The sequence below is a fragment of the Esox lucius genome, chromosome 25 (assembly GCF_011004845.1).
Source record: "Esox lucius isolate fEsoLuc1 chromosome 25, fEsoLuc1.pri, whole genome shotgun sequence".
Classification (NCBI taxonomy): Eukaryota; Metazoa; Chordata; class Actinopteri; order Esociformes; family Esocidae; genus Esox; species Esox lucius.
In genome coordinates this window covers 10,540,439-10,562,707 of record NC_047593.1, presented here as the reverse complement: position 1 = coordinate 10,562,707, position 22,269 = coordinate 10,540,439, and the positions used below count along the sequence as shown (strand labels likewise).

Genomic DNA, 22,269 nt, shown 5'->3' with positions numbered 1-22,269 from the left:
ATTAACCTAGCGACAGCGACAGCAACAATGATCCACAATGTGGGGAGCAGAGGGGAAACATATATACACATACAAACGAGCTAGATTGGGACCTGGTGTGGAAGATGGGAAACGTGACAGTCCGGGATGTGTTTGTGAGAATATCGGAACTTGTGGAAATATGGCACGGTGGCGCTGCTGCTCACCGCACCATGACAGAAGGAAAAGATTATTTGTTCCCCTGCTGATTTTGTGCGTTTGCCCACTGACAAAGAAATGATCAGTCTATAATGTTAATGGCTGGTTTATTTGAACAGTGAGAGACAGAATAAAAAGAAAAAAAATCCAGAAAACTCATGTCTATAATGGTATAAATTGATTTGCATTTTAATAAGTGAAACACATTACTCCATTACTAGCCTCTTTACAATGGTTGCCTGTTAGGGTTAGAGCTGATTTTATGGTTTTATTGTTAAACTATAAATCTGTACATGGGTTTGCTCCTACTTACCTCCCTGAAATGATCCAGCCATACATACCTACACATAACCTTGGATCGCAAGATGGAGGCCTTTTAATTGTACCTAGAATTTCTAAACAAACATCCTGAGGCAGGGCCTTCTCTCATAGAGCTCCACTACTGTGGAATGATTTGCCAATTAAGGTTAGAAATGCAAACTCAGTGCAAACTTTCAAGTGTCTAATAAAGACACATCTCTACAGCACGGTCTGTGATTAAGTCTAGTCTGACCCAGGGGTGTGAAGGTGACCAGAAAGGCTTGATACTGTTCACCCTTGTTGTCTTGCCAGGGGGGCTCTCATCGCCACTGGGATGCCCTCCCTCCAATACTATTTCGGGGGTGGAGTAACTGGCTGGTTGTTGTCTCTCTGTTGTGCACTTGTGTAATTGGGCTGAACTCTGCTTGCCAATGTGGGTGGATTGATTTCCTGCCTGTTGGGCCTTGTCCGGGGCCTCCCCCGGGTAGGACCACAGTGTCACTGGACCCCACTCTCTCAGCCCCAAGGTCTTACATTGCTATATTATTGTATTGGGGGAGTAGGGTCAGTTCTCCTTCTCCACTATAAATCCTTGTAGATCTAAGGAATATATTTTCTAAATATTCCCTGTCTCCTGCCCTGTTTTAAATTTAGGAAGACATAAGGTCTTGGCCCACACCTCCGGAGTGCCATGCTTGGATGATTCGTTGCTGTCCCTGTCCAAAGTCTTCCTGGTTGTGTTGCAGAACAAGACGATACGTGACGATTTCAGCTGCCACTCTGCTGACCCCCCCCTGTCCTTGTGTTTTCCCTGTCCTTGTCCATCTTGTCATGCTTCCGCCCTGGATTAGATTTAAATAAACTCTGAACTTAGCCCGCGTGCATTTTATTAGTATTACAATTTGTAATCTTAATATGTTCACCCGGCAAAGCCAGAATAGGAATGTTCACCCCTCTGAGCCTGGGTCCTCTCTAGGTTTCTTCCTAAATTTCATCCTTCTTAGGGAGCTTTTCCTAGCCACTGAAATTCAACACTACTTTTGTTTTGCTCCTTGGGGTTAAAGGCTGGGTGTTTTGTAAAAGCAATGTGTGACAACTACTGATGTATAAAGGGCTTGATAAATTAATTGGATTGATTGAAATTGTATTGGTTACAGTTAGATTTGTCATATTATGGTTTAGGTAACAGTGATATTACGTTTAGTTGTATGTTATTTTAGGGCAATCAGCTTTAATTTCTCAAATTAGATTGCTAGGTTAGACGTTCAAGTGGGGAGTAAAAGAACAAATTGATAAAAGATTTACAACATGAAGTGCTCAGGTCTTTTCAAGTCTGCAAAGGTTCCAAAACTGGTGGTTTCCGCGTAGTATCAGAGTAAGCATCTTATTTGGGTCTTTGAGGTCAGAGGGGATATTAGGTTTAGTTTTATGTTTAGTTTAATGCGTGCATGTGTGTGGGTGTACACGCACAGTGCTATGATGTTTGTGTTTTCATGGCTACATGACTTTTCTCAGCAGGACAGGTGTTTTTGAAATTGTTTTGAAAGTGTTCATTAAATCCAAACTGGGTGATCTACAGCAGCTACATACCATATGAACTGAGGGAGCCTTTGACTTTCACTCGCTTCCCGAGGGTGGATGAATTGGACTCCATGACTGTCCTCAGAAATGTGACTTTAAAAAACCTTTAGGGTTTATAAATTGGTCTTTACACTATTCCTCACCGTCCATCTTATCTTGCTTAGAGAAGTCGCAATGAGTATGGAAATTAAATCTTCTAGTGTCTAGAGGCCTAGTGTCTGAATGATCAGATTGAGCTATACATGAAAATGAAGTAAGCTAAAACAATTGCAAAGAGAAAACTGACGTTCATAAACATCTGCTGTTTTTAGCATTTCTATCTTTTTATATATATATATTCTAATAATTATATATATATATATATATATATATATATATATAAATATATATATATAATTATTAGAATAAATCCCTTTGATCACAAGAATAACTTAGTACTCTTGATTAAATAAAATTTGTTTTGAATTAAAGAAGTGAGCTGAACTGTACTGATATGAGGCTCACAATTGAATGGGAACATATTAATGACCACTGATGTATGCAGACATAATTTGACACCACACACATTCACTATCTGGACATCAGTGACTGGTTTATCTATCTGTCTCACACACACACACTCCCTTAAAACCAAGGATTTTTCCACAGGTTTTACAGATACAGAAGTTTACCATTTGTGTCTCTTCTCAAACACATACACAGACAAACAAAAACAGGTTCCAAAAAAACATATGACAACAAGTTGATAGCTTATCATAATGAGAATATATATATTTTTTTATATTTGAAAATGAAGATAGATATAACTGCATTTCATGGTCATGCTGCCAATTAATAATTGAATAAACAGCAGGGGTAGGGGTCTTTAATATGAGTGGATGGACAAATAATCTAAAAGATCAAATTAAAACATAACCATGTTTTAATATGATACAGTACTAAAATGCAATAATCACATACAGTGAATTCAGTTAAAGTGTAATTATTAATTTTGGGTTCTTATGGAGTATGTAAATACATTAAGGATGTGAGGCAGTGATAAATATCTCCACAAATTGAAGGGTAAAGTGTTTATCCAACATTTTCAAAGTTGTTTTTCTATGAGCCTGTTTGGTTGCCTGTCAAACCTGTCAATCATTAGTAAAATGGCAATTATAAGGCTGATTGATTATGGGCATGAAATACTGAACACGGCGCATAAATGCTTACTACCTCTGAACAAAGGACCATAGACAGGAAGTGATGCCTGTTACTGATGGGCCCCACACATCCTATCCACACATCCTGTCCATAACACAATGTGACTGTCATAGACTCTGTGAATGGGCTCATGGACCGTAGGGTGGAAGATACCATACAAGGGTATTTTGTAGGATAAACCTTTGTTATTGGAGGACAATGGACTGTGTAATGGTTGGCTATGACCAATGACCACCTCATATGTGTCCTGGCATAAAAGACTGTGTTGCCTTTATAATTATTAGAGAACATGCAAGAAATACAGTATGAAAGATCAATATCTTGGACTCATGCAAATAAAGAAAGTTCTCCCTTGACTTCCAGTTAAATACATTTTGTTCATGAATCAAAACTGGACAGAATCCAAAAGAGCCTTCAGGAACTGGGTTTTCTACATATATTTAAATTGTATAAAGCTTATAGGTAAAAAAGTTTGTATTGTCCACAATCATTTGTATGTGCTTATTGATTTTGTCATGTTTTCAAACAAATATAATTATTAAAATTGAATTAACAATGCATTCATCAATTATTTTAGGTTACAATAGTAGTGCATATGGTGTAATGGTGCATGACAGCTGAGTGTGCAAAGCTCACCACATATTCCCAAAGTATTGAAACGTATTTTTTGAAGGTATGTTACAGTTGTGCACAAAATTGTACATACCCTTGGAGAATTGATAATATATGTACCATTTGTAAAGAAAACATGAGTGAGCAGACAAAACACGTCTTTTACTTCTTATGGGATTCATATTCAACTGTAGGCCATAACAGAATGGTACAATAATAAAAGAAAACATGGCAACAAAGATAAAAATGAACTGACCCCTGTTCAAAAGTCTGTATACCCTTAGTTTTTAATACTGTGTATTGCCCCCTTTATCATCAATGACAGCGTGTAGTCTTTTGTAATAGTTGTAAAATGCCTCCAGTTCATGCAAAGACTTTGGTCTCCTTACATGAACCGCATGTTTGAGATCTCCCCAGAGTGGCTCGATGAAATTAAGGTCAGGAGACTGTGATGGCCACTCCAGAACATTCAGCTTTTTCTGCTGTAACCACTAGAGTGTCAACTTGGCCTTGTGCTTAGGGTCATTGTCTTGATGGAAAGTCCAAGAGTGTCCCATGCACAGCTTTAGTGCATAAAAATGCTGATTGTCTGCCAGTATGTTCTAAAACATCCTGCATTCATCTTGTCATACATTTTCACAAGATTCCTTGTACTGTAGAGCTCACACACCAATAACACATCAGTGAGCCACCACCATGCTTCAGAGTGGGGATGGTATTTTGTTCACTATAGGCCTTGGTGACCCCTCTCCAAACATAGTGCTTATAATTGTGACCATAAAGCTCTATTTTTGTCTCGTGTGCCTGAGGCTGTGAGGCATGTCAAGGTGTTGTCGGGGTTATTTTAGTCAGGCTATTTTGTTGGATGCAGTAAAGGCTTCTTTCTGGCAACTCAACCATGCAGCTCATTTTTGTTCAAGTATCGTCGTATTGTGCTCCTTGAAACAACCACACTGTCTGTTTCTCCTGAGGTTACCAGTGGGTTTTTCTTTGTGTCCCGAAAATTCTTCTGGCAGTTTTGGCTCAAATCTTTCTTGGTCTACCAAACCTTGGTTTTGTATCAAGAGGTCCCTGAATTTTCCCTTTATAATAAGTAATTGAACTGTACTGACTGGCGTTTGTAAGGCTGTGGATATCTTTTTACATCCTTTGCCATCTTTATGAAGTTCCATTACTTTTTAACACAGGTCTTTTGACAGTTCTTTTCTGCTCCCCATGGCTCAGAATATTGTCTGTTCATCGCATTCACGTGAGAGCTGACAAGCTCATTGACTATTTATACACAGACACTAATTGCAATTTAAAAAGAAATTCCCCTTTAATGGCCATTTTCACCTGTTTGTGTCACCTTGTGAGTCTGTAACAAGGCCATTTGGGTCATTTCTATTATCATTATTATTTAACCCTAAGTAGTCGGTGGTGATTTCGGCCGGATTTCACTACTTGGACATTTTGGGTCCTAGATTCATTTCTGTAACAGATACAACCTATTATGATGTATCCTGGTAATAACAACCCCTCTGGCTACAATAAAAACACATAAAAACAGACTTCTGGATCACTATTTATAAAACTCATCTGTTTGAAAGGCCATGGACCTCAGTCGGAAAAGGGTGGCTTGCCCACTTCAGGTTGGTGGAGAGTGCCTGCCTCAAGTGGAGGAGTTTAAGTATCTAGGGGTCTTGTTCACGAGTGAGGGAAGGATGGAACGGGAGATTGACAGACGGATCGGTGCAGCTTCTGCAGTAATGCAGTCGATGTATCGGTCTGTCGTGGTGAAGAAAGAGCTGAGCCGCAAGGCGAAGCTCTCGATTTACCAGTCAATCTACGTTCCTACTCTCACCTATGGTCATGAGCTTTGGGTCATGACCGAAAGGACAAGATCCCGGATACAGGCGGCCGAAATGAGCTTTCTCCGCAGGGTGGCTGGGCGATCCCTTAGAGATAGGGTGAGAAGCTCGGTCACCCAGGAGGAGCTCAGAGTAGAGCCGCTGCTCCTCCACATCGAGAGGGGTCAGCTGAGGTGGCTTGGGCATCTTTTTCGGATGCCTCCGGAACGCCTTCCTGGGAAGGTGTTCCGGTCCCGTCCCACCGGGAGGAGACCCCGGGGAAGACCTAGGACACGCTGGAGGGACTATGTCTCCCGGCTGGCCTGGGAACGCCTCGGTGTCCCCCCGGAAGAGCTAGAGGAAGTGTCTGGGGAGAGGGAAGTCTGGGCATCCCTGCTTAGACTGCTGCCCCCGCGACCCGGCCCCGGATAAGCGGAAGAAGATGGTATGGTATGGTACTACTGCTCAGATTGCTGCTAGTTGACAGTACTCTGTACGTATATAATTGCTTTATTTTTTGATTGGCTATAGTTATGCTTATATATTTTTCTTCTTTTTTCTCTCTACGTAGCTGTCGGGTGCCATGTCAGAAGAATTTCATTGTGCAGGATGACACTGTTGTTGTTCAGTGCATTTGACAAATAAACCTTGAAACACTGAACATTTGTTGTAAATCTTAGTCTGCAGGCTTTATAATGGGACATTCTTAACCTTTTCACGCGTGAGTTTCAAATATGCCTTAACGGCCCCCCAGCGTGAGTTCTTTTTGCGCGTGAGTTCAACTCACTCAGAGTTCCAGAATTTGATTGTGACGTCACAATACATTTAATCTGCAGCTTCCCAAAAACACCACGCTGCTTACTAGTTATGCATCTAGTTTTTTTATTTCAATGACATTAACAAACCTCTACCGGTAGTAACTGTTAAAAATTTATATTGAATCATTATGAACCAATCTTAAAAATGCAGTCCTTTTTCTAAAGATCGCAGCGAGAAAGATACTGAAACGCTTCACTTGTTTTATCAATAAAACATACGCAATCTATCAAGCAATAGGTGTGTACATTTATTTACGTAATTATTCAGAAGCTCTCAAAAATATGAATTCCGATTCTTGCATTTTTGGACAAATGCGATCAGTGAAAAATGTGATTTTTGAACATTACGTTTTTCTCAACAAAAGTTGTGCTGTAATACTCTTTTTGTTTGCGCCATCGGTTCGCTACTAGATCTGCCAATTGAGTTATTGTGCATGAACCCTACCAAAACAAACTGACTGGATTAACCCCACGTTAGCTACATGCATTGAGTGGTGTTCAGACGGTTGACATGAACAGTCACTTTGCCAGGTAAGGAAAACTACATACTGTACATTGCATTGCAAGCTTCTCTTTTTGACTCGAATTCAAAGAGCTGCAAAAGCTGGTTTATGTGTAACTGTAGCTAGCTAGAAAACCTCACCTAACCGCTAACTAACAAAGTGTGACCTGTAATGCAGTGCAGCTAAAAAGAAGATCATAGTTTTCCCAGGATGGCAAATCTGTCCGAAAGACTGGCAACTGTAAATGACCATCAGGTCTTAGAGTTACTCACCTTTGGTTGATAAAAAGCATAGCAGCACCCTCAACGGTAATGTAACTTCTAGAAAGTTTTTACACAATGATTTTGACCGGTTGTCAGCTCTTTCAGGAAATGGTTAGATGCTCTATAGTATTTGCTAATATCATTTGTTTTTGCGTATTATGTTAATGGTAGAAAATATAAAGGCTAGTGTTGGCTGCCTGTTGGTACATAAGTAATCATTTTTTATGCTTGCTACCTGGTTAATATCATAGTGTGGTCTAGAAACAAGTACAATCAGGAAATAAAGTTATAAAAGCTGTTTGAGCTAAATTAGATAACAGCGTGGTCTGGCCAGCCATTGTTACGTCACTCGTACCTAGGCGTTCTAATGGTGCGTTCTACACAATACGTTCTAATCACACCGGTGTGATAGTACGCTTCAGGGACCACTCTAGATTGATCACACCGGTGTGATCGTATGCGTCAAAGGGTTAATGTTACTGCCACGGAAAAACAGGAAGTCTATCTCATCACCACAGACCAAGTTACACATAACAAAAGTGATGATGTTGTCTTTAATCTCTATGGTGACTTCATGGCACATTTTAACCAGCAAGTCACTCAAAATAGAACGGTGGACATAGAACATGTTTTCTGTATCACACGTGAGCTACGATGTCAGAGGGAATCGAATTTGAAGGCAATGTAATTGGAACAAACACAAAGACCGATTTCCCAACATATGCCAATGAAGATGACGACAAGCCAAAACCAGGTAGGGTTGTCATTCACTATTCAGGTAATATTGAATTCAGAAAAGGTTTTGACATTTAGCAGGCTTATGACTTACCACTTATCTCATCTTATTAGCAAAGGAGTGCACATTTTCATACTTTTAAGAACTGTATTTCAAAGATTTTATATTTTACGTACAGCTTCGGTGTGTTATCAGTGGTGGAAAAGACCTTCTGGAGTTGCTGCAGTGTGTCTGGGACTGCTGTGTGTTCTGCTTCTGGCTAGGATCATAGGACTGTCTGTCCACTGTAAGTTTAATTCACTTACACTTTTTCACTTACACTTTATTTACACAATATTTAAAGAGCATGTTCTCTTCTTGAAAGAATGGAACATTGTGAACAACTGGAACATTGTGAAAAGCATTGTGAACAGCTGGAACATTTATCAAGGGCAGGTATTGCGTATTGCCTACGCCCGTTGCTACGCAAGAATGATAAATGAGGGCCATTGACTTCCTGGTTAAGGGGGGTGTTAAAGAAGCACAGTGGCTTATTGGATCAATTTAAGAGGTGGCCTGTGGCAATGTATGACCCCCCCTGTCTCTGCAGGGACTGTTGTAGCGGTGGCACAAGGTCGTACAGTGGGGGTAAAATTGACTTTGATTACACAGACTTCTGTTCTGAGTCCTTATCATGGCAGGTCAAGATCCAGATGCCCATATATTTAAAAAAAATTGTTCAATATCAAAATACATAAAAAAAGGGAATGCTGGAAGTAACATAATTAAGTCTCAAATACACCTCACATCATAATCCCAAATTGGATCCCAAATCAAGAAATTGGCAGAGGTAAAAATAGAGGTAAAATATGTATAGACAAAAAGAGAGAATCCATGGACCAGCCCTTAATATAACTTGAATATTACAGACGGAGTCATTGGGCATCAATACTTCACAGAAAGAGACAAACTACAGACTAGCTACAACAACCTGACTGAAGAGAGAGACCAGCTACAGATTAAATACAAAACCCTGACTGAAGAGAGAGACCAGCTACAGATTAGATACAAAACCCTGACTGAAGAGAGAGACCAGCTACAGACTAGATACAAAACCCTGACTGAAGAGAGAGACCAGCTACAGACTAGATACAAAACCCTGACTGAAGAGAGAGACAAACTACAGAGTGAGAGAGAGAGCTTTTTACTTGGTAAGTGACCAGAACTGGTTTTCCATTTATTCTTAATCCTCTAAATGTCCTTCATGCAGACTTGAATAACTGAAATGGTTCATCAACTGTATAAACACATTATAAGTGTCATTTGAACAACTTATTTTCTTTTAAACAGTGAAAGTGTTTGGCAACAGCAACTATTACGTCTTCATGGAACAAAGGAACTGGGAATATGCAAAGCAGGACTGTCTGAAGCGAGGGGCACAGCTAGTCATCATAAACAACCAAGAGGAACAGGTGAGAAGGAGGTTCATAAGAGATTTATGGATTAAAATTGTTGTTTTCATTCTATTGACAACATCTTAATCTCTGTCTGATAGAAATTCCTCGTTTCATTAAACATACGTTTTTGGATCGGTCTGTCTGACATAGAGAATAAGGGGACCTGGAGATGGGTGGATGGCACACCTCTGACTACAGCGTAAGAGATTATACTCTGTGTAAAACTAGATTTTATAGACATGATTCTTTAAGTATCTGATTTAAGTTTAAAACAAATAAAAGGTTGTTTTGCTTTCCAATTGTTGCTAGCATTGATTCAATGAGTGGTAGTCAACAGTAACGTCTAGCATAGAAACAGTTAAACGTCTAGTCTTAGTGCTAACTCTATTTTGCCATTTCATCAGTGCTAGTTGGCCACTTCCTTTACATTTACTACAGTTATATGAAGATGGTTTACACTGGTTTGTCTGACTTTGTTGTGGTAGATAAACTTCTCCGGTGTCTTAACCTTATAAAATATCTGCATTCTGAAATTTAGGATTTTGTTTTCTAGCAGTGTCTGACTCTGGTTCTCTGTGTTGTTCCCACTTTAGGTACTGGGGAGAAAAAGAGCCTAATAATGAGGGTGGAGGGGAGGACTGTGCCGAGATTCGTCATGTTTTTACTGATCCTGTAAAGAAATGGAATGACAATTCATGTACCTCTCAACTTAACTGGATTTGTGAAAAACCCATTGATTAACAATACCTTCTTATCTACAGTACAATCAGAATACATTAAGACTGTACACAAACAATAAACAATATGACATTTAGCAAATATGTATATCCATTCTGACTTTTACAGGCTTATGTTTCATAAGGACTACACCTCTTATTTATTCATGTTTGTTTCCCACCGTGCACATTGGTTTTAAACACAATGGACAAAAAATGACAATAATATCTTAGCATGCAAATCTTTTGATTCACCCTTTTATCATACAGTTGTTTTCATTAGCTTGCATACCCTTGGAGAATTGGTAATATGTACAATTTGTAAAGAAAACATAAGGGAGCAGGTAAAATACATGTCTTTTATTTCTCATGGGATTCATATTCAACTGTAGGTCATAACAGAATGGCACAATCATAAAAGAAAACATGGCAACGAAGAAAAAAATGAACTGACCCCTGTTCAAAAGTCTGCAAGTCTTCTTACTGGTGGTATAGCTGCCCATTCTTTTTGGCAAAATGCCTCCAGGTCATGCAAAGTCTTAATTGTCTTGCATGAACCACTCCCCAGTGTGGCTTGATGATATTAAGGTCAGGAGACTGTGATGGCAACTCCAGAACCTTCCACCTTTTCTGCTGTAACCTCATTGAGGCTCTGCATGGGTCTGCAACAGAGTGCAGGAACCGAAACAGACAGTTTTGTCAAATGCGCATGAACTGCGCTGTTCAAACATAAAATATTAACTATTAATAGATTTATTAGATTAGGTTAGTTCTTCTTACAGTTTCTCATCAAACCAGGTAATCTTTTTCCTCATTCTCTTAAAGTACTTCCAGCGACACATCAAGTGTGATTTAAGAACCCAGGATGCATCTGAACTCAATTTGTGAATTTTTCATTTGCAATGAATTGGCATAGATTTCTAATAACTTTTTTCTAAAACCATTGTGGCAAAAAAGCCATCTATTACACAATAAAATGTAAAGTCAAGAGGTCTGGCTACTTTCCTGAAAGGCGCTGTACGTGTGCCAGGAGCCCATACAGGACGTTAACCAACTATCCACTGGCCCATACAGGACACTAACCAACTATCCACTGGCCCATACAGGACACTAACCAACTATCCACTGGCCCATACAGGACACTAACCAACTATCCACTGGCCCATACAGGACACTAACCAACTATACACTGGCCCATGCAGGACGTTAACCAACTATTCACTGGCCCATACAGGACACTAACCAACTATTCACTGGCCCATACAGGACACTAACCAACTATCCACTGGCCCATACAGAACACTAACCAACTATTCACTGGCCCATACAGGACACTAACCAACTATGCACTGGCCCATACAGGACACTACCAACTACCCACTTTAAGTAGAAAGGGAAATAAATCTTGACATTAAAGTAGAAAGGAAAAGCCACTCCCACAAGGATGTGGATGATTAAGTAATGTTGGAGAAAGAAAACTTTAACCATTTAGCACCCATGGGTTAGTGATACAGAAAGAGTTTAGTATTAGTGTTATCAATGTGAATGTGAGTCAATAAAAAAAGGTTTTGGTCGTATGAATGAGGAAACTACAGAAGCGAGTCACTGCCTCCATGTTCTGCGCCATGGTTCTTTGCACTCTGGAACGGGGACACTGGTTTTTTCAACTGTTATATCTGATGCCAGCTAATGCCTTTATTTAGATGTCTAGTGACTTTACTATTTAACTATTCATATAAACTATATTGTGCTTGGTTTGACTAGTATCGTGTCCTTCAAAACGTATTCACAAGACAATATTTCATTCATCACGTTCTGGCACGGCAGCCAGCTGTACCAGGGAATCCAACGCCACCTCTCCCTCACTTCATCATGGACACCTGTATTAATTCCTTATTGCCTGCACCTGTTAATCCTCATCACGGACCCCATTTAAGTTTCTGTATCCCAAATTTCTCTTAGGAACCTGATGACATTGACACAAAGGCTCATGTTCTGGTCTTCACCCCCAAAAACGAACCGCACCACACTTTCACAAAACGATAGACACAATAACCCGTGAGGTGTAGGTGAAAATCAGGAACTATAATAAACATCATAATGACTAACTCAAATCAGGTGGGAGGGTGTTTTGGGTGCGCTGCTGCCATCTGCTCCAGCCGGTGGTTGGTACACTGGCGAGGTGGAGTGCCGGAGAGGCAGAGGGCACGCAGCGCCACGCGGAGCAGAAGAAGGACTATGAGAAGGGTCTTATAATTCAAATGTGTTTATTTAACATTCTTGTCTGACCACACATCACAGCTTTACAGAGGTGATACAATCGGGGAAAGCCAGTTCCTGTGCCAACATAAAATAAATCCATGGATACAGTAAAGAAATGAGTCAGGAGGATTCACTTCTACATCAACATGTTCATTAAAACAACACCTAAAAAAGTCTGAACCAAGCAAACATTGTAGGTGACATGTGGTTAACAGGATCTTTACAAATGTAAATGTCAGTTGAGGAATTAAAATTCCTGGTCTTTACTGGCCAAACATTCTAATACCTTGGAATATGCTATCTGCTCTCCTTCCTATATATTTCATTGTACAGATATTATCAACATAATATACAGCATGATATAGCCTTTGTTTGATGATCTGTTTGATTCAGCTTTGTTAAGCAATTTGCAGTTCAAGTTGATAATCGTCTGATTCCAATGGTATATTATTTGTAGCCACTTTCGTGAAGCGTTCCGTGTATAATTTGGGTTGTCCGTATATAATTTGGGTTGTCTGTGTATTGTTTGGGTTGCTATGGGAACTTTTCACCAGGCAACGACATTGACCATGCATCTTAGAAAGGCTAATGTGTAGACAAGAATAGAGATTACAAGGGTGTACATCACTATATATGATGTTTTGAACCATAATACAACGTTATTATTTCCATATTTTCAACCCAATTAGAGTGTAAATTGATAGTAAAGGCATGAAAGTATGAGGAAATACCATTGACACAAAACCTCATAATGCTTTAAAAAATAAATCTTGATGCTGAATGGCAGAAATGTTTTCAGAAATTTTTTTTTGCCTTTAAAACATCCATCCATCATCTTCCGCTTATCCGGGGCCGGGTCGCGGGGGCAGCAGTCTAAGCAGGGATGCCCAGACTTCCCTCTCCCCAGACACTTCCTCTAGCTCTTCCGGGGGGACACTGAGGCGTTCCCAGGCCAGCCGGGAGACATAGTCCCTCCAGCGTGTCCTAGGTCTTCCCCGGGGTCTCCTCCCGGTGGGACGGGACCGAAACACGTTCCCAGGAAGGCGTTCCAGAGGCATCCGAAACAGATGCCCAAGCCACCTCAGCTGACCCCTCTCGATGTGGAGGAGCAGCGGCTCTACTCTGAGCTCCTCCCGGGTGACCGAGCTTCTCACCCTATCTCTAAGGGATCGCCCGGCCACCCTGCGGAGAAAGCTCATTTCGGCCGCCTGTATCCGGGATCTTGTCCTTTCGGTCATGACCCAAAGCTCATGACCATAGGTGAGAGTAGGAACGTAGATTGACTGGTAAATCGAGAGCTTCGCCTTGCGGCTCAGCTCTTTCTTCACCACGACAGACCGATACATCGACTGCATTACTGCAGAAGCTGCACCGATCCGTCTGTCAATCTCCCGTTCCATCCTTCCCTCACTCGTGAACAAGACCCCTAGATACTTAAACTCCTCCACTTGAGGCAGGCACTCTCCACCAACCTGAAGTGGGCAAGCCACCCTTTTCCGACTGAGGTCCATGGCCTTTCAAACAGATGAGTTTTATAAATAGTGATCCAGAAGTCTGTTTTTATGTGTTTTTATTGTAGCCAGAGGGGTTGTTATTACCAGGATACATCATAATAGGTTGTATCTGTTACAGAAATGAATCTAGGACCCAAAATGTCCAAGTAGTGAATTCTGGCCGAAATCCCCATAGGCTACCAAGGTTAATGTGTTTCTGTTTGTCTCACATCCAGCAAGTATTAGGTGCACACAGTACTCTGCACAATACTTGTTTAAACATGCTGTCCTGTGTGTTTAGAAATATCCAATGTAGGTAGATCACCTAAACAGTTATGTGACAGTTCCATGTTTCTGACAGCCATAATAAAGAGTTACCTGTCACTTCTAGCCCCCATGGGGCTTCTTATTTATTCATGTTTGTTTTCCAGAGTGTCCATTGGTTTTAAACATAAAGGAGATGATTGAATTGACAGAATATTTTAGCATAAAAGTCATTGTATTCTCACTTTCTTCATACTGCATAGGATCAATGCGGAGCTCCATCAGTCTTCAGAGCTCATTACATGGCCACAAAGGAATCCCTTTATTATCACTTGTTTGTGACAGAAGAGTAAAACAGTAATTCCAAAGGAACCTGGTGGTCATCTTGGTTTAAAGGGAAAATAAACCAACTAATTGAGAAGAAATTACTCAATATAATGAATATAGGACAAAGTTTATTTAACCTCAAAGGGATACAGGCAAAACCAGCACAGAAAAAAAAAATAGTTTAGGTTCAGTAATGGGTGGTCAATCAGGCAAGGTGAAGGTCCTCAGGCAAAGGTCCTCCAGGTCATACAAAGTCAATCAATCAATCATATTTCTTTAAGCCCTTTTTACAACAGCAGTTGTCACAAAGTGCTTTTACAGAAACACCCGGCCTTAAACCCCAAGGAGCAAACAACACAAGTCTTTGGTCGTCTTGCATGAACCGCACGTTTGAGACCTACCCAGAGTGGCTTGATGAAATTAAGGTTAGGAAACTCTAATGGCCACCTTATCTGATGTAACCACTGGTGGGTCAACTTGGCCTTGTGCTTAGGGTAATGTTTGTGCTGGAAAGTCCAAGAGCGTCCCATGCACAGCTTTGGTGCAGAAGAATGCAAATTCTCTGCCAGTATTTTCTGATATTATCCTGCATTCATCTTGTCATCAATTTTCCCCAAGATTCCCTGGGCCTTTAGAGCTCACACACCCCTAAAACATCAGTGAGCCACCACCATGCCTCAAAGTGGGGATGGTATTCTGATCACTATAGGCCTTGTTGACCCTCTCAAAACATAGCCCTTATGGTTGTGACCACAAAGCTCTATTTTGGTCTCGTCGCTCCAAACTACAATGTGCCAGAAGCTGTGAGGCGTGTCAAGGTGTTGTCAAGCATATTGTAACCGGGCATTTTTGTGGCATTGGCGTAGTAAAGGCTTCTTTCTTTCGACCTTGCAGCAAAATTTTGTTCAAGTATCATCGTATTGTGTTCCTTGAAACAACCACACCGTCTTTTTCCAGAGCAGCCTGCATTTCTCCTGAGGTAACCTGTGGGTTTTTCTTTGTATCTGTGGGTTTATCTTTGTATATTGATTGAACAGTACTGACTGGAATTTACAAGGCTTTCAATATCTTTTTATATCCTTTTCCATCTTTATAAAGTCCCATTACCATGGTACTCAGGTCTTATGACAGTTTTTTTCTGCTCCCCATGGCTCAGTATCAAGCCTGCTCACTGTATCCACATAAGAGCTAATAAACAATTGACAATTTATACACAGATAATAATTGCAATTAAAAAAACACAGGTGTGGGAAATTAACCTTTAATTGCCAATTGCACCTCTGTGTCACCTTGTGTGTCTGTAACAAGGCCCAACGTAGAGAGCATTTAGTAATTGTTATTATTTATGGAAAACATTCTTAATAATAAATAAATATAATAACATTTCAGGAACAAGAATTTTCAGGTGAAAGTAAGTATGGAGGAAAGAGAATAATTGAGAAGAATAATTGAGAAAATAATAATAAAAGTTATGTTGATATTTGGCAAGAATAATACAAAATTCACCCCAAGGCAAAATGTATGGATTTGTAGAATCAGCATATTCTTCTTTTTTTTCACTTCTGCACTTCATACTGAGACCCAGATACAGGAAACTTCTAACCTCGAACCAAACTCTCCCAGACAGTAACACAGCAGACAGACTTTGCTTCTTCTGCAAATATTGTTACTTATGAATTGGGGAACAAACTTATTTTCTGCAAGGTTGAGGTAAGTCATGCCACAGGTTTATTACAGATAAGATGGTTTAGTATGTTGCCTCTTCCTCTTGTCTCTTGCCTCTTGTATGGAGGAATGGGTCAAAATCCCTGCTGCAGTGTGTGCAAACCTGGTCAAGAACTACAGGAAACGTATGATCTCTGTAATTGCAAACAAAGGTTTCTGTACCAAATATTAAGTTCTGGTTTTCTGATGTATCAAATACTCATGTCATTCAATAAAATGCAAATGAATTACTTAAAAATCATACAATGTGATTTTCCATCACTCACAGTTGAAGAGTACCTATGATAAAAATTACAGACTTCTACATGCTTTGAAAGTGGGAAAACCTGCAAAATCGGCAGCGTATCAAATACTTCTCCCCACTGTAGATGTATATATTTAAAATGAATACAAAGCAATCATTTGGAGAATTCTTCAATCGGCTCCGCATGAAGCTGGGTTCAAATTAAATTACAATGATGAATATGATTTTTCCTACCAATCTACAGAATGTACAGAATTTACTTATATAGTTAAAGAAAAATAGATGTGTACATCTTCATAACCCAGTTCAACTATGTAGAATTATTTGCCAGCCAATAGAGCAGAGAATAATTTTGGATGTACATTTTACTTTAGTACACTAAAATATTTTACTTGTATTTCACTAAATGTAGAAAAACAGAATTTGTGGTTTGATTTAAGCCTCCTTAGATTCTCTATTCATCTGGCAGTTCAAATGGCTTTTAAACATTTTTAAAAACAGGTCAATTTTACCCTAATATAACTTAGGGGTTGAGGGAGCCTTAGTGTACTGGTGGTTTTGTGGTCATGTTAATTTCTTCTCATTTTCACAGCACCTCCTCTTGCAGAAAAAAACATATTTCTAATGCTGATCTGTGTTTATATGTGTCAACACCCCCAAAACCGCTGAAGGAATAGAAATGTTTTGAAGATGTAATCTGCCTGTTGGGTGGAAATTAATATCTAAATTGTTGGTGCCCTGAAATAGGGAGACTACACTGCTGCTTGAAAGTTAATGAAACCTGCCGGGGTGCTCATTATTTTTGTATAAACTATAACTCATAAAATCATTATCTACACTTCAATTTGTAATAAAGACATTACAAATAATGACACAAACAAACACATAGCATATATTTATATTGTGTATGTTTGACAAGTTTTTTTTTTTTAAACGAAACTCAGATTTCAGGTGTGCAAACCACTTAATTCAATAGGTTGTGGCTCCTCTATTAGCAACAATAACTTTGAGTGAGCCTCTCCTTTAGCCACTAATCACTCTCTGGCATCTTTCTAAGGGTATTTTTGCCCACTCCTAAACAGAACACAGCCAGCAGAGTGAGGTTTTTCTGGTTTCTGGCATGCACTGTCTTCTTCCAATCCTACCACAGCATCTCGATTGGATAAAAGTCAAGGTTTTCATTTGTTCAATCCAAAACATAAATCTTCTTTCTTGAATTCTTTGGGTCGTAGTTGTTGGAAGTATAATTTCCTGCCAAGCATAAATTCCTTGACAGATGGCTTCACTTGAATAAATGGGCTGGTATACCTCAGAATTCATGGTTCCCTTAATGATGTGCATTGTTGTGTAGAATGTTATCCTGAGGCAATATAGACAATCAAAAGAAAATATGTTTAAAATTGCATTTCTACAAAGTTAAGCATTGCTGAAAATTAGGGCAGTCATCACCCTGAGGGGCTTGGAGGACTTCCTCATCATTTGGCTGGTCCTCAGTCGCTCGTTGCTAGCGGAGTAACAGAAGAAGATGACGAGGAAGGCCGTTGCGAAGCCACCAATGAACTAGCCAGTGTTGACCTGAGTAGTTATTTTAACACAAACTCCTCCCTAAATGAGTTTTGACGTCTCTAAACACTGCAGAGGGGAGGCTCAGGGCAGCAGAGGAAACCCAGGCTACAGACACCTTGCCCTTGGTGCGGTTATTCTGAGCCCACACCGCAAACGCCCACTGAATATTAAGTTACGCCCACTGATGTTTGCCATTGGTCAGTTTAAATGGGGGTTCCTGAATATTAAGTTACACCCACTGACGTTCGCCATTGGTCAGTTTGGGGACATCCTGGTTTGACACATGGTTTGACGCTACGTGGAGTGTACTAATGGGGGAAGAAGAGTTACTACTTTATCTCAGAGTCCATGTGATTTCAATCAATATCTTTTGTCAAGATATAACACTAGGTCCAATACCATTTACTTGTATTTTGTTTCAGGATTAAAAATGTTTGATAACATACAACTGAAATATATTAATTTGAAGACTAAAGTGTCTCAAAAAAAAAGTTTTAAATGTTTTGGTGACAGTCAATAATGAGACACTGGTGGTTTAGAAATCTGCTGAGTGCAGTTATAAAACAGACATATGCATACATACACATGCACAGTCATACTCACTATGCCTGCCATGGTCAGTTTTTCTTTGAGTAGCCATTGCATGGTTATATATGATATGCCTCATATCAGGCCTCCATTTTGCACAAGTTTATACAGGATTACCATTTATGCATTTTCCATAGATTCAACATATTACATAAATGTGAACATGCTGTGTAAGGTACATTGTGAGTTGGACCTGGGACCAACAACTTCAGTGTCAGTTAAACTGTTCTGAAGGTCCTTTGCCGAGACCTGTGGGTTCTGCTGTGTAGATCTGACCAGTTTTCATACAAATCATTGTAATGGTTTCTCCCTCCTTTGACTTGCACTGTTCAATTTAACAACATTGTTCTAGAAAGTTGAAAGTGGTAACTGGAAGTGTTGAATTTTCTATAGCCTGTTGCAGAAAGGAGGCAAGTTTCAATTTGCATCATGTAGAGGTCAGGTCAAAATCTATTTACAGAAATATAATTTTTTACGGGGGTGCCTGGAACAAGCACATGTTTAATTCTAGAGTAATGACATGGTTATGGACTTAGCATTGTTGGGAGGAATATAAGTGTTACATGTCTTGGAATTGATTATCTGAGGTCTATTTTAACCCTTATTCTAAAAGTTGATTCAATAGCATAAATTACAAGTAGAACAGGTCCAAAAGAGCACAACAGACGTTACTGAAAGTCAATTAATGTAGCCCAAAATCTTAAAGTTAATGGCATAACCTAAAAATACAAAATTAAATGATATGCCAGTTAGACAATTAAACATTTAATCACCCAATCAAATATTCAAAACATTACATTCCAACACAATGACAAAACTGAAGTGTTGCTTTATGTACTGTGTATTCAGCTTTGCCCAGATTCTGTAGGCTTTGGTTTCATCCTATCATGTTGTATGGCCAGGTGAACACTTCCAAAACACTGTCCAGTTTACTCTTGCTAAACAACTGATGTTTCTTGTCTCTTTGTATCATCAAACTATATTGTGTTTTCTGGATCTTGTAATTTTATTTGTGTGGAAACCAGCATTAGCTGATGGTTTAAAGACAGCTAATAGGTATCCTCATCAACAAAAATAATTAACAGAAAAGCTCAAAATGATTACTAAGTCCTCATTTGTCTATTTCATCCATGAATGTTTCAGTGTCTTCAAAATTATTAAACAAAAACATGAATGGGGAGAGAGCTTCTTGTTCTTCCTCTAGAGTTGAGGCCTCTGAGCATCTGCACAGCACCCTGTATTTCCTCATCATTCAGGGGTGAGGACTTGTACCCGGTCTCAGAAGAGGCCAATGTTGGCATTTACCCAGGCAACAGCATCCCCCAGGTCAACAACGCATCTTGGCAACTGAAATGAAAGATTACAACAATCACATAGAGAGGTGTACAAAGTACAACGTAAAAGTACTCAACTGGGTTCAGCTGTGTTCACCACCTTCACCACTTTAGGGAAGTATCTAATTAAGATCTAAGTAACCAGGTAAATGGAGTAAAAAAAAACCCAATGATCAATAAAATAAAAAGGAAGCATGTAAATGATCAATTAAGGTCATTGTTAAGTTATTAACTCTGTTTAGGTAATTTAGCTCATCCTCAGCAACTTCCCAAAACTGGTGAACACTGCCAAATACTTAAAATTTTTACACCAATGCATAAGGCCATGACAAATTATTATTTAGTTTACATTTCTAAATAATGACAACATAGTGTATATGAAGCAAATAAATGGTTAACAAGTAGCCTACCTCGTCGCGTAGCTATATCTCTAAACGTAGCTATAAGGGTTGTCGTGTTTTCTGTGTTCTGTCACTGGCAAGCTATTCAAATCTCATAATCAAATAATTTAGTAGACAGGCGATCTTAGAGAACACGTTAACTATTCCTAAATATATAGCTAGAGGTTCACATGAAAGCACTTACCGAAATCTTCGTTATTGACCTTGTAATTCTTCCTTCATAAACGCATGCACTAAATCAAAAACACCACACCAATGGAAACCGTCATTGTGCGTAACCCCCATATTAAGTTATGCCCCCAACTTGCGATCTGCAGATATACCCTCATCCAAACACCACCGACACACCGGTCCACACTGATGATGGCCAGGATGAAGATGCTGCTGAACATGTTGATAAACGTCACAAAGTAGTTGAACTTACACAAGAACAGCCCAAAGGTCCAGTCTTTTGTAACCATGTAGATGATGTTAAACGGTAAAAAGAGACACAATATGAAGTTTGACACGGCCAGCTTGAGGCACCAAGTGGTACTGACCGTCCCCTTCATCTTGAGACCAGCGATCCAGATGACCAGGCCATTCCCAAGTACTCCAAGCAGGAAGATGAGCACTTTGACCACCAGGTAGAAGACACAGGAAACCTCAGTGAAGCATGTTGTGTGGGTCTTGAAAGCAGCAACCTCTCCATTACCAGTGACATTGTCATATGTGTAGTTGTTATAATCCCCATATTCATCATAACCGTAAATAGTTATAGAATCCTCCATTGTGTTTCAGGTATTTGACTTTTAATCCCTGTGAAGATAAGAAGTTTCAGTAGTTAGGCTGTGTTGTGTGGCTGGGGGGTTGCAGTCTGACATCATTGCCAATGCATTTGGGAGCCATTACAACATTAACTAATTTGGTGTGCTTGCTGAAACCAAAGCAGATCTGTAGATTTTGTTCATACTCACTTGAATAAATGGGCAAAAAAAATAATTATTACTCAACCATGTGTAACCATAGCACGTACATAATTACCATATTGCCAGTGGATATTTCATTTGCTCCCTCTATGGGCCAGTGGATAGTCGGTTTGCTCCCTGCATGGGCCAGTGGATAGTTGGTTTGCTCCCTGTATGGGCCAGTGGATAGTTGGTTTGGTTAGTGAGAGTTTGTCCACCTTATTTTGATTCAAGCAGTGATAATTTGACATAGCTGTTTTTTTCATAGGGGTCGTTATGCAACCAGCCCTGTGTGAATCAGAGCATTCAAAACACATCCACAAAAACTGCAAGATTAAATCTGTAATGATTTCTCCCAGAAAATGATTAGAAAAACAGTTTGGACTGTATACCAATGACAATAACGTAGCCTTGTAAATTAAGCTTGGACAGACTAAAAAACATGGACCTCAAGAGGGTCATATTTGCTTTACACAGTGCTACAGCAGTCTGTAAAATAAAAACATTGTAATGATGTACAGTATTTTTTGATTAGTCCCACACGGGGTAAAAGCAAATTACCTTGTGTGTCTGCAGGTTTTTGGGTTTTGCTTTAAATTGGTTCCCAGTTCAGACCTAAACAACCAGGTGGGGGTAGAAACGAACCAATTAGTGACCTAATTAGTCAATTAAGTACAAAGTGAGAGCGAAAACCTGCAGACACTCGGCCCTCCGTGGAACCGGTTTGAGACCTCTGCTCTAACTTAATACATGAACAGTCATCAGTACTTATAGTGGGAAAAGGGGTGAGGTATGATGTACCACACCCCCGATGTACCACTCCACCACATGGGTAACCTTCTCAACTCTTGGACTCACAGCGTCTGGACAAACAACAGATAGACACTGATGGGTTATACAGATTTACAAGTAACCCTATCATCTGCTGATTCCAGTCAATGATGCCC

General features: G+C 39.7%; 2 protein-coding genes across 6 annotated transcripts; one reads left to right on the top strand and one right to left on the bottom strand.

Moving 5' to 3' along the window:
- The first annotated feature begins 7,839 nt into the window (after window positions 1-7,839).
- On the top strand, window positions 7,840-10,460 carry LOC105024509 (C-type lectin domain family 4 member M-like). Of its 5 annotated transcripts, none has more exons than XM_034291191.1 (5): window positions 7,840-8,037; window positions 8,215-8,305; window positions 9,349-9,470; window positions 9,554-9,654; window positions 10,049-10,460. In XM_034291191.1, exons 1-5 carry the CDS (start codon window positions 8,005-8,007, stop codon window positions 10,194-10,196), a joined length of 495 nt encoding a protein of 164 aa, XP_034147082.1. In that variant the 5' UTR covers window positions 7,840-8,004; the 3' UTR covers window positions 10,197-10,460. The 5 variants fall into 5 exon arrangements, 3 of the variants coding, with proteins under 3 accessions (XP_034147082.1, XP_034147081.1, XP_034147083.1); XM_034291190.1 differs by having other exon boundaries at window positions 8,198-8,305; window positions 10,049-10,455; XM_034291192.1 differs by lacking the exon at window positions 9,554-9,654 and having other exon boundaries at window positions 8,198-8,305; window positions 10,049-10,189.
- Window positions 10,461-17,902: 7,442 nt separating this feature from the next.
- LOC114834965 (chemokine-like receptor 1) lies at window positions 17,903-21,901 on the bottom strand. The gene is given in 5 exon segments (XM_034290903.1): window positions 17,903-18,047; window positions 18,049-18,212; window positions 20,720-21,173; window positions 21,399-21,492; window positions 21,884-21,901. Coding segments are annotated over 3 exon segments (735 nt in total). The 5' UTR covers window positions 21,146-21,173; window positions 21,399-21,492; window positions 21,884-21,901.
- Between the last annotated feature and the right edge of the window lie 368 nt (window positions 21,902-22,269).

Coding starts and splice junctions, on each gene's coding strand:
- LOC105024509 (XM_034291190.1), top strand. CDS start 7,938: ATGTCAGAGGGAATCGAATTTGAAGGCAATGTAATTGGAACAAACACA. Junction 8,306..9,348: donor CATAGGACTGTCTGTCCACT/GTAAGTTTAATT, acceptor TCTTTTAAACAG/TGAAAGTGTTTGGCAACAGC. Junction 9,655..10,048: donor GGCACACCTCTGACTACAGC/GTAAGAGATTAT, acceptor TTCCCACTTTAG/GTACTGGGGAGAAAAAGAGC.